This window comes from Clavelina lepadiformis, chromosome 1, assembly GCF_947623445.1.
Source record: "Clavelina lepadiformis chromosome 1, kaClaLepa1.1, whole genome shotgun sequence".
Taxonomy (NCBI): domain Eukaryota; kingdom Metazoa; phylum Chordata; class Ascidiacea; order Aplousobranchia; family Clavelinidae; genus Clavelina; species Clavelina lepadiformis.
In genome coordinates this window covers 4,842,402-4,853,903 of record NC_135240.1, presented here as the reverse complement: position 1 = coordinate 4,853,903, position 11,502 = coordinate 4,842,402, and the positions used below count along the sequence as shown (strand labels likewise).

The following is an 11,502-nucleotide window of genomic DNA, read 5'->3' as shown; positions in this document are numbered from 1 at the left end:
AGATTAGATCCGATACTCGTTCTTCAACCCACATATACGTCATGTGATCGGTAAGCCGTATTGTGACTTAATAAAGTAACGAAAGAAAACAGGAAGTAATCCACCACACACAAGTCATGATAGCGATTGAAGGAGACCTAACCACGCATGGAACAACTTACTTGCTAATCACTCATCCTGACGTTGCTTTGTTCTAATATGAGGTCATACCATAATTTCCCATAAATAATGACTTCGAATGAGACTAAAACCAAACGTTCTAGCAAATGGTAAAGTTTCTGAACTTCGTACTCCTACTCGACTCTTGTATCTACGCATGTTGTTTCACCCCGGTGGTAGTGAGAGAGCTTGCAACAAACAATTGTTTGCAGGACAAAATGGTGCAGGTGCAAGTCGGTACATACAGTAGTAGAAATATTTAACACGACTAGCCGTCATTGGAAGCGATTCTACCAAACATCACCATTTTGCACAAAAGAATTTGAAAATTCATGGAGTAACACACAAAAATACAAAAGCTGAAATAGTTATTGGCAAAAATACGTGAAAGGTTAATGGCAATATACGCAATATATTGCTAATAAAATACTATAATATAGAATATAATATTGTAATATCAACAGACAATCATCTAAAATATATAACTATAACGTAACGTAGACGTAGGTTGTAATCAACTATAACGTACAAATTGAGTGCCAAGTTTTAAGCCATTTCTGGATACAAACCATTCATTATCAGCATCTACAATACATGAGTAACATATTTAATGTAGTGTTTCAAGTGAACGTTGTGGCGTCGCAAAAGTCTTTAACAGAAAAAAAAACAACAAAACATGGAAAGTTTTAGCACAGATCGATTTATTGCACATAATATTTACCAGAACATATAGTCATTCCTGAAAACTGTAATCAGTAAAGCCATTTAAGTCATTTAACACATTTAACTACTAATACCCAATCTTTGTAATTCATGTTTGCATGTCCATGAATATGATTAGGAAACTATAAACTAGCAAACAAACAGACAAACAGATAAACAGAACAAAAACGTTACAAAAATATTGTGTAGAAATACATGTAAAATGATAGTTGTAATTTAATATAAAAATACATTCCACCATAAATACAAGAAAGGAAAACTGAAAGAAAAATAGAATTAGATGATAGAAAACAAATTTAATAAGAAAACAACGGATAAATATCAAGTGCTTTTGGCGAAAATACCACAAAGTTATGCAATTACAAGTCTAAATACAACAGTTGGGTAAACACAGTAGTTATTGACAATGAATTCGGATAAAGTTGTTGCGCCCTCTTATTTAAATCAATGAAAGCGAAAAAATAACGTTGATAAGAAAATTCATTAATGTAATTATACGTTAGAAACATTATTTTAAAACAAACTTATTTTAGCGTTGCCCCTGCATTTTAAATATAACGACAAAATACATATCCAGTGCTTTTTTTCAAGTATCAGTATTACATGAAGATGAACTAATTTGTGGAGAAAATGTGCAGTTTACAGAGGTGTGATTAAGGGATAATTGACTCATTGTCCTTACATTCAACATGTTTTGACCTAACTCTACAAAGCATTGATGTTACTGTGAGCACATTGTAAAAATGGTGGTTTTACTTTTATAAGATGATAAAAAGCTAAAATAAAAAATATCAAACATATAGGAATCCCGATAAATATCCCTGCACGAGAAAAACAATGAACACGATGAAAAACAAAGAACAAAAAAAAGTGCAGACAACACAATAAAAGATTGTTTACGATCTTCTGCAATGAAAACTCAGTTTGTTTAAAATTCCGATCGACTAATAACTGTACATTTCTTCATAGAATCATAATGAAGCTTTTATAACTTTTAGTACAGACTTGGGATAGGACTAACACAAAAATATAAAAATGCAGATAAATTGAAAACCTAGTTTTCTGATCCAAGCTACTCTTCACTGATTATGATAGAAAGATAATCAAACCATTCGTTATCATGCGACCTGAATGTGTTCATACAATCCAGTTGATGAGAATGCGTTTAGAACGACTCAGCATCAAGGTCTCCGTGTATATCATTTATAACATCTTGCACCATCGCATGAATCAACATGTATTGGTCCTAAGCAAAATAAAAAAAAATTATAGACAATAGCAAAAAAGCAGATTTCAAATTTTCAAAATTTTCATCTTCAAAATTTTTCAACTCATGAATGATTGTCACCTTGTTCTGAACCATTAAAGTCCTGCACATTCTCATCTCATGCACGATGCCGAATATATCGACATAGTCGTTCTCCTGCATGTGTTGAAGCAAACGATCCATTGCTATGAAGGTTCCTGTACGCCCCACACCAGCACTGGAAAGAAATATAAATTGGCTTCCTTAGACATTTTTGGTTTAAAACAAGGTTAATTTTAGATCTCAGATTAGAAAGATGCTGGAATGTATAGTTACAAAACATATGTCAAATCAGTGACTTAGCCACAGATGAAATAAAAATCCAACAAACTACCTGCAGTGAACTATGGTTGGTCCTGTCTTTGTTGCTTCATGTTTTATGGTTCTCCGAACATATCAAGTAAAAATAGTGAGATTTTTTGCTGTGGTTGGGACGCCGTGATCTGGCCACGCTGTGAAGTGAAACTGAGTGATGCGTCGTGTTTCTTCTCCCTTTATTATGGTAACACATGAAGTTAAAACCGAACGTTTTTACTCCTAACAAAAACGTAATACAGTATTACATCATTGTTTAAAAAGTTGAAAGTAGTGAAAAGTATTAGCGAGCTTTCCAGAAGTAGAACGTTGAGGTATTGCATATAGGTATAAAAGGAAATGTGTGGATCAGCTGAAATGGAAATCTCTACAGAAACGGGAGGTAAAACTGCCTACACACTACAAATCACTTCCTCTTTTCCATGAAGAAAATGTTCCAATGTTGGTTGGTCTAAGGACCAAGCTTAGTATTTGATAAAACTAATTTTAGTTAAATAAGAATCTACAGTAAAGCTTGACCTTTGTTAGATTAAAAACACGAACAGTCCAGTCATGAGATTTAAAATTTGAGACCAGCTGAAGTTGCATGCAAGCAACAGTGGTAGAAGCTCCATCATTTGGCCAATACTTGTCACATTTCACCTTTCCACTCTCTGTACATGCACAAGTAAAGGATATATGAAGGCGACAAATTCAAAGTTAAAGCACATGTACTGTCAAGTACAGTCATGCACAGTTTTTAAAGAAAACTTATTTTTAACAATAAGTAACTTATTAATGCAGAAGTCTCACTATGTGCTGTCATTCACCTTCAACAAGCTGTGTTAGCATGACGATGTTTCTTGAGTCTTGTTCCCAGATCATTCTCCAAAAATCATCATTTGTGGTTCGAAGTGGACCTTGACTTGCGATGTATTCTTTCTCTTTGTTGTAGCCCTGAAATAAAAAACAGTGGTTACAAGAATACTTTAGCTTTTCACAGATAAAATATTCCTTGTCCTTGTTATAGCCCTGAAATGAAAAGTATTAGCCTATATAAAAGAATGGAATTAACAAAATACCCATACTATGAAACAAAAGAATGAATGATACTCACTGGAATAAAACTCGCATTGATGTAATCTGAACCAGCCACATTATCAATAGGTGTGAGTTTAACTCGATATGCATCATCTAAACAACAGCTTCATAACTAATCATCAAAGTTGTAACCAAGTTGATTGTTTGACACGAGGAACGCCAAGTTACATATCCAATTAAATTGAGTTACATATATAAGCCAATGCCTTTTAATTCAAAACATTTGTTGACTATACAAATGGATTAATTCGGTTACCAGCTATTGATGTTATTTCTCAATCAACCAATCAATCAATGTTATTTCTCAAAAAAAAGTCTTTGTTTATGTCATGCGCATATTTTGTTTGTCACTTGTTTTAACTTGACTCTAGTCAAATAATTTAAACCATGACTCGAATGAAATCAAGTCATTTAAAAACACATCTTGAGTAGCATTTTCCGAAATCATGATTTAATGATAGTTTTTGTTCAAAATGCATTCATAAATTGTAACCCAAGTATTCACCAACAACACATTGCTCAATAAACTTACAGGGCAAAATATTTTTGTTGTATCTGTTCTTAGAGATATTCTCAGGAAGCAACGCAGCGTTTGCTGATTGATCTTTACCAATATCAGCAAGTTCCTGTTATTGAAAATGTAATTACGATTAAAAACAGACGTCAGCGGTAGAACTCTAAATCATGATAAGGTTCAAATTTAAGCCTAAATATGAAATCAAACTGGAATGTGGCTAAACATCTAAGTCAAAAATAATCACATACAGAATGTTCCTGTTCCAGTTTGTTGTCTCCGTCAGCATCTACTGTCTTCATAAATTCATCAAAAGCTGATGTCATAATCACTCTGGAATAAACAATGACAAAATGAAAAACTGCAACCTTCCTTACGATGAATGCTCATATCACCTCATTCCCTTTCTTTCATCACGTTTGACATTTCCATGGATGCTCATGGTGCTCAACCTAAACGTGTGAGGTTCAGTTTTGAAATAGGCAAAAATAAAAAATTATGGTAAATTTCTTCAATTTACTTACTCTTGTTTAGTATAGCCTTACCTACTCATTGTCAATGGCAGTGTGGCACTTTTTCTATGACACCTTTACATAATTTTGAAACGTTAAGATCTACTTATGGGCATCACTATGCAAAGATTCTTATTGTTGAAGTGAAACTTATTTCTTACAATCTTCTTCGTACAACAAAAATTATGACAATAAGTAGCACAACACCTAAGATCGCCGGAATGACTCCACTCAATTCGTTGGAGAAAGAAGTCGGAAGTGATTCTAGAGAAAACATTAAACTACAGATTAATGAAATCATATTAGACCGTAATTTACAATTTCTATACAAATTTATGTTATATTTTTTACAATTACAAACGTAATTTAATACACAACAAACAATCTTCGCTGAGACATGATTAAACAAATAGGAATTAAAGTTTATTAAAATATCAATCTACTCCTGTAATCTTACCAGGGTCTAAAGTTGAGTATGTCTTAAAACTAGCATCACTTTTTATCAATTCTCCGTCAAGAGCATTCACAAAAGAATATAATCCTACGCTGTACTCAGTTGAGGAATAAAGACCTTCCACTTTGTAAGATGTTGCATTTGAATTGAGCTTGATGGGCTGCAATAGATGCAATAAAACAGTAAAAACTATCAAAAATACTTTCAATTAAAACTTACTTTTAAACCAAACACTTCCAAAATATATCCATCAATATTTCCTTTTGGTTTTATCCATGTGATGTGCAAAGAATTTGACAACAAACTCACATTATATGATGGTTGAAATGGATCTGAATTAACAATTTTTAAACAAAACTCGCAAAATAACCAACTAAATTTTTTTATCTAACTAAAACTAAAAAAAAAACAGATCAAAAAGATCAAACTAGTCACAAAATTTCAAAAAAGGCAAATTAATACACATCAGATAGTTTCCATACTTTGATATTATCAGCTCAAGCATATGATGAAAAACAAATCAAGCATATTTGCATATTTCTTACTTATGGTTTTAGCATTTGACTTCAACGAAATATTACTGAATGTTTCAAAGATAACATCTGATGAGCTGACAGCTTGTACAGTGATCGTGTAAGTTAACCCAGGTGTAAGATTTTCTACCAAATAACTTTGAAAGCTGCTTTCATTCACATCATAAGTATTGGATTCGATGCGAGATGTCAGAACTATTTTATATGTAGCAACATGGAATGTAGAGCTGGGCATTTTCCAAGTAACATTAAGTCGAGTTGATTTATCACCATCAGTTGGTTGCAAGAGTTCTACATTGGTAGGTGTTGGTGGATCTGTAAAAAAATCGATATATTTGTTAAAGGTTGTGAAAATAAGTTTGTATTGAATAAAGGCAACAATGTCATAAATGCAATTATTGCAGTCTGCAATTATTACAAGTCCAAAATAATATATAGTACCACATTGTAGATTAAGATTAGGTTTGTTTACAAATATTGTCACAAAAAAGTAGATTTTCACATTATCAGTCAACATAACATTATGATCTCACCTGTCCTTGCTGGATTAGATTTGTCGGACTCAGCACCATGCACTCCATCACTTATAGCTGTAACTGTTGCAGTGTAAGCAGCTCCTGGTACAAGTCCAATGATAATTGTTGTTGTAGTTGTGCTTGTGCTTTGCAAGGTATAAGAAGTTCCTTGATAGACTTTCACTTCATATTCATCAACTTTTCCTTCAGGTTCAACCCATGTTAGATGAAGTTGATTTGTTTTGTGATTTATTGCTTGAATGAGACTCAGATTCGTTTCCTTACTTGGAGCTACAAAAAATACCAGTTATGCAGATGCAACAAAATACATAGAGCATAAAGATCATAATGGTGAAGGTGCAAAGTATAGTGGTAATAGCACAGCATAGTGTGTGTGTGTAGCATAGTGGTCATAATGACTTTTATAAACTAGGAAAATGTCATAGCATTTACAGCAACAATGATAAAACCCAATAGAGCAAGAAGTTACTTGTCCTCCAAGTATCAATGGTTGAGGCAAGCCCTGCTTTGTAAACAGCTTCAACATCAACTGAGTAATTATATCCTGGACTCAAATCAGTGATGTTGTAAGATCGAACACCATCGCTCACATTATGTTGTGAAATGAAACTTTCATTAAAAGCATAGAACCAAGATATTTTATATCCATCGACATCATCTATATCTTGTGGTTTGTCCCATTCAACTCTGATCATTGTTGTGGGATCTGACACCGAATCACTCAATCTCAAGTTAGTTGGTGGAAGAAGAGGAGCTGGAAGTAAATTAAAGGGTTTTATGCACAAAATATATTTTAAGAGTTGACTTTAAACATTACTAGAACATAAATTATTGTAATAAAAATTGTTATGTTAAACCTGTGTTTTTTTCATTTGATGGCGATGAAACTTCACTCTGTGTTTCAGGAGTTCCTTCTGAAGGACTGACAGCTTGTACAGTTGCCACATAACTTGTCATAGGAGTAAGATTTTCAACCAAATATTGAGTTGGACTATTTTCACTGGCATTGAATGTGAAAGATATACTTCGATGAGCAGACAATGATAAGGTAATATTATATGAAGCAACATGGAATGTAGAGCTGGGCATTTTCCAAGTAACATTAAGTCGAGTTGATTTATCACCATCAGTTGGTTGCAAGAGCTCTACATTGGTAGGTGTTGGTGGATCTGTTAAATAGAATGTGGAAAAATGTGTTTAGAAAACATGAAAAATACGCATAGTTCAACAAAAAATATCTTAATTTAGACAAACATTATCAAAACACATTTTTAAACATAAAATGCGCAATATTTTATCATCACTCACATTAACATTATATTCTCACCTGTCCTTGCTGGATTAGACCTGGCTGACTCAGCACCATGCACTCCATCACTTATAGCTGTAACTGTTGCAGTGTAAGCAGCTCCTGGTACAAGTCCAATAATAATTGTTGTTGTAGTTGTGCTTGTGCTATGCAAGGTATAAGAAGTTCCTTGATAAGCTTTCACTTCATATCCATCAACTTTTCCATCAGGTTCAACCCATTTTAGATGAAGTTGATTTGTTTTGTTATGTCTTGCTTGAACGAGACTCAAATTTGTTGCCTTACTTGGAGCTACAAAAAATACCAGTTATGCAGATGCAACAAAATACATGGTGCATAAACATCAAAATGGTGAAGGTGTTTAGTGAAGTGGGAATAGCACAGCATATTGTGTGTGTGTGTAGCAAAGTGGTCATAATGACTTTTATAAACTAGGCAAATGTCATAGCATTCACAGCAACAATGATAAAACACAATAAAACAAGAACTTACTTGTCCTCCAAGTATCAATGGTTGAGGCAAGTCCTGCTTTGTAAACAGCTTCAACATCAACTGAGTAATTATATCCAGGACTCAAATTAGTGATGGTGTAAGATCGAACATCATCGCTCACATTATGTTGTGAAATAAAACTTTCATTAGTGGCATGGAACCAAGATATTTTATATCCATCGACATCATCTATATCTTGTGGTTTGTCCCATTCAACTCTGATCATTGTTGTGGGATCTGACACCGAATCACTCAATCTCAAGTTAGTTGGAGGAAGAAGAGGAGCTGGAAGTAAATTAAAGGGTTTTATGAACAAAATAAATTTTCAGAGTTAACTTTAAATATTACTAGAACATAAATTATTGTAATAAAAAATGTTATGTTAAACCTGTGATTCTTTCATTTGATGGCGATGAAACTTGACTTAGTGTTTCAGGAACTCCTTCTGAAGGACTGACAGCTTGTACAATTGCCACATAATTTGTCATAGGAGTAAGATTTTCAAACAAATACTGGGTTGGAGTATTTCCACCGGCATAAAATGTAAAAGATATACTTTGATGAGCAGACAACGATAAGGTAATATTATATGAAGCAACATGAAATGTAGAGCTGGGCATTTTCCAAGTAACATTAAGTCGAGTTGATTTATCACCATCAGTTGGTTGCAAGAGTTCCACATTGGTAGGTGTTGGTGGATCTGTACATGAAACATAGAGTACTTTTTCTAAAAATAATTCTTAAGAACTATTAAAATATATTGGTAAAAATTGCAGTAAGAGATAAATTAGTATACCTAACATGTACAAGGTCATTATATCAATTCTTAAACTCCTGTTCAGTGGACAGGGTGGACAGTTTTAAATTCGAGCAATAAAAAACAACAATTTCTGAAAAATGTGTGACAATCGGAACTTGCACAAAGGTTAATTCAGTAACTGTAAGTACAGTAACTCACACGAGCGATGATGAATCATCGCCAGGTTTAATTTGTGCATAAACTCTCCTCGGTCAGTGAATAAAAACTATCATAACAATTGTTAATTATCAGTTTTGACTATGCTAGTAATTCACCCCAAACTATTTTAAACATTTATTAGCAGAACAACTATAGAAACTAAGCCACAAAATACTACCATAAGGCAATGTTTGTTGTTTCAACTTTTGGATAAATTTAGCTTACTTGTTCTTAGTTTTGCTAAAACAGACAATCCAGAAGCAATTGAACTTCTTTCTTCCACTTTAACGAGATAACTCTCTCCTGGAGTTAAACCCTCAATGATGTAACTATATGAGGTTTGTCCTTTTATGTTTGTGACCTCATAGGATTGAGGAGTCTGTCCATTAACCCACCAACTCATTACATAAACATCAACAATATCAAGTTGTTTCTGCCAATCCACTCTCTTCATTGTTGTCGGATCTGACACTGATGAAGTTAAGGTTGGTGGAGCGATGACTGAAACTAAAGAAATACTCCAAGTAACTCATCATTTCGAAGTTGTTTGAAATTAATTGTTCTCAAACTGGTGATTTCAAAATTTTTTCAAACTGCAGACTTTATGCGTTTTCCTTTTACTGTAAAAATGTTAATTTGAAAAATTATAGAACCAGTCAAAGCATGACCTGGTTTGAACGAGATTTCTTGCAGCCAAGATGTAAAGCAAAGCTACTTAAATTCTAAAATATGTTGATGCTACTAACAACAATAGCCTACATCTTGGAATGCTTTATTTGTGTTAAGCTGTATACAGTACATCAGACACCAGAAAGCGCCACCACAATAAAATTATGAAATTAGTAACGGATTTACCACATAGAAAATTTCATAAAACCAACTTACATGTTTGCAACATCACTTTAACAGAAAATCTCAAACCAGCTGAGGTTTTCACAGCAACTTGCACATAATAACTTTGTCCTGGAGTCAAACCATCAATGACATAGTTGAATGAAACTCCTCCTGAAGTGGGATAGATGTTCTTGGAATTAAGGTTTGTAGAATCATCACTTGGCCACCAGCTCACTTGATACAGTTCAACCACATTATTCCTCCTCACCCAATCAACCTTTATCATTGTGGTGGGATCTGTAACTGAGTGGCTTAATGTGGGTGGACCAGGAACTGGAATAAAAATAATATAACGAATAACTTTTATTTGATAAACATAAAAATACAAATGTATTGTAGATACCAAATTTATATTTAAAAGTGAACGAATGAAAAGATTCTATCAGACTTACCATTTACACCAGTTGCACAATTTATACACAAACATGCCAGCATGCAAACTACTGTGGCATAAATTCTCATGATGAGTGTTTTTAAAATTCTACCACTTGGCTGTGACAACAAAAGTCTAAAAAGAACAGACAACTGTTCTCAATAACAAAATAACAGCTAGACAGGTTTAAAACAACTATAACATTTGGAAACAAACTTAACACAATGTATATTGCATGTCGTGATATGAAGAAATGTTTTAAAATTAAATGCATTGACTTGAGCTTCAGTTAAAATTGACTCATCTGGATTCGAGTCAAAAAAATGACCTAGTAACAAAACTCATATTATTACACCAATGATTTACCCATAAAATGTTTTTTTGTAAAATTTGTACAATAAAATAAATTTCCTTTAAAACTTATGAACAATTAACTCGCAAATTGAAGTTTGAACTTAAAATCAAGTTACAAAAAGCAAAATGAGTATAACTTTGTTTCCTAAACAACTGTTAAACTAATGACCTGTTGTTTGTTGCTGTGTTAAACTTATACTGAATAAAAACTAAATCAAAATAATTGAATTACATTTCCAAACAAAGCTAATATTAATTGTTGTTGCCAACGTTAACATTTTCTATTATCATCAACCTATGCAATATGCTTCTACAAGGTGATTAGTTGCGGTTTGACTTGGGCATTTTAAACATTTTTTCTTTGTTTTGTTTGTGATGAATGGCTCACTACTGCCCACTGATGGCAAATCTAACAAAAATAGAACAAAGTAATAATCATTATTTGTTCTAATAAAGTTATTACATAAGTGCTTTGAGTTTAAGGCAAAATATGCTTAAATGTTGTTTCTCAAGTTAGATAAAATGCACAAAGACTACTTTTTTAGATATTTATACATGCTGCAGTACGGCAATACTAAACAGAAGTGTTTAGATTTTTATTGGTTCGTAAAGCCAAGTGCTTTTAGTGCCATCAAGTAAAATTTGATTTCAAAAAACGTCATTGATTGACTTGTCTTTGATCAACATCTAGCTCTTCTACTCTATTCAATTCATTCATTTATTCAGGTTACCTTCATGTATCATGTCTATGTAGCACCTCACCTCATCTTCATGCTTTCTTCATCTTTCTAACTTTCTAGCTGGCTTTGTGTAGAACCATTTAAGTCCTGCTCATTCTCACCTCGATACCGAATATATCGACATAATCATGACCTTTCATGTGTTGAAGCAAACGATCCATTGCTATGAAGGTTCCTGTACGTCCCACACCAGCGCTGGAAAGCACATATCAAGTTGCTTCAAAAGCACGATTTTTTCTGGTGAAATAGT

The 11,502-nt window shown here is 33.2% G+C and overlaps 2 protein-coding genes across 3 annotated transcripts; both read right to left on the bottom strand.

The window, feature by feature from the left end:
* Nucleotides 1-266: 266 nt before the first annotated feature.
* On the bottom strand, nucleotides 267-4,757 carry LOC143450155 (receptor-type tyrosine-protein phosphatase beta-like). Its single transcript, XM_076950594.1, has 10 exons — nucleotides 4,643-4,757; nucleotides 4,493-4,549; nucleotides 4,349-4,430; nucleotides 4,116-4,209; nucleotides 3,600-3,676; nucleotides 3,313-3,439; nucleotides 3,023-3,156; nucleotides 2,523-2,680; nucleotides 2,231-2,366; nucleotides 267-2,128 (listed from the first exon to the last, which is right to left on the bottom strand). Exons 1-8 carry the CDS (start codon nucleotides 4,648-4,650, stop codon nucleotides 2,585-2,587), a joined length of 675 nt encoding a protein of 224 aa, XP_076806709.1. The 5' UTR covers nucleotides 4,651-4,757; the 3' UTR covers nucleotides 267-2,128; nucleotides 2,231-2,366; nucleotides 2,523-2,584.
* LOC143449984 (fibronectin-like) lies at nucleotides 4,542-10,463 on the bottom strand. Of its 2 annotated transcripts, XM_076950361.1 has the most exons (14): nucleotides 10,178-10,463; nucleotides 9,777-10,058; nucleotides 9,117-9,398; nucleotides 8,322-8,633; nucleotides 7,934-8,218; nucleotides 7,460-7,732; nucleotides 6,990-7,301; nucleotides 6,602-6,886; nucleotides 6,130-6,402; nucleotides 5,609-5,911; nucleotides 5,283-5,395; nucleotides 5,067-5,223; nucleotides 4,817-4,873; nucleotides 4,542-4,684 (listed from the first exon to the last, which is right to left on the bottom strand). In XM_076950361.1, exons 1-14 carry the CDS (start codon nucleotides 10,245-10,247, stop codon nucleotides 4,653-4,655), a joined length of 3,036 nt encoding a protein of 1,011 aa, XP_076806476.1. In that variant the 5' UTR covers nucleotides 10,248-10,463; the 3' UTR covers nucleotides 4,542-4,652. The 2 variants fall into 2 exon arrangements, with proteins under 2 accessions (XP_076806476.1, XP_076806468.1); XM_076950353.1 differs by having other exon boundaries at nucleotides 4,564-4,873.
* Nucleotides 10,464-11,502: the final 1,039 nt, after the last annotated feature.

Bases quoted from the DNA above. Each gene is read 5' to 3' on its own strand.
- LOC143450155 (XM_076950594.1), bottom strand. The intron at 4,210-4,348 runs GTATGTGATTAT...TTTCAATAACAG, and splicing joins AACTGGAACAGGAACATTCT to GAACTTGCTGATATTGGTAA. The intron at 3,677-4,115 runs GTAAGTTTATTG...GCTGTTGTTTAG, and splicing joins CAACAAAAATATTTTGCCCT to ATGATGCATATCGAGTTAAA.
- LOC143449984 (XM_076950353.1), bottom strand. From the start codon at position 10,247: ATGAGAATTTATGCCACAGTAGTTTGCATGCTGGCATGTTTGTGTATA. The intron at 7,733-7,933 runs GTAAGTTCTTGT...TATTTTTTGTAG, and splicing joins CATTGATACTTGGAGGACAA to CTCCAAGTAAGGCAACAAAT. The intron at 4,874-5,066 runs GTAAGATTACAG...TGTTTTCTCTAG, and splicing joins ATACTCAACTTTAGACCCTG to AATCACTTCCGACTTCTTTC.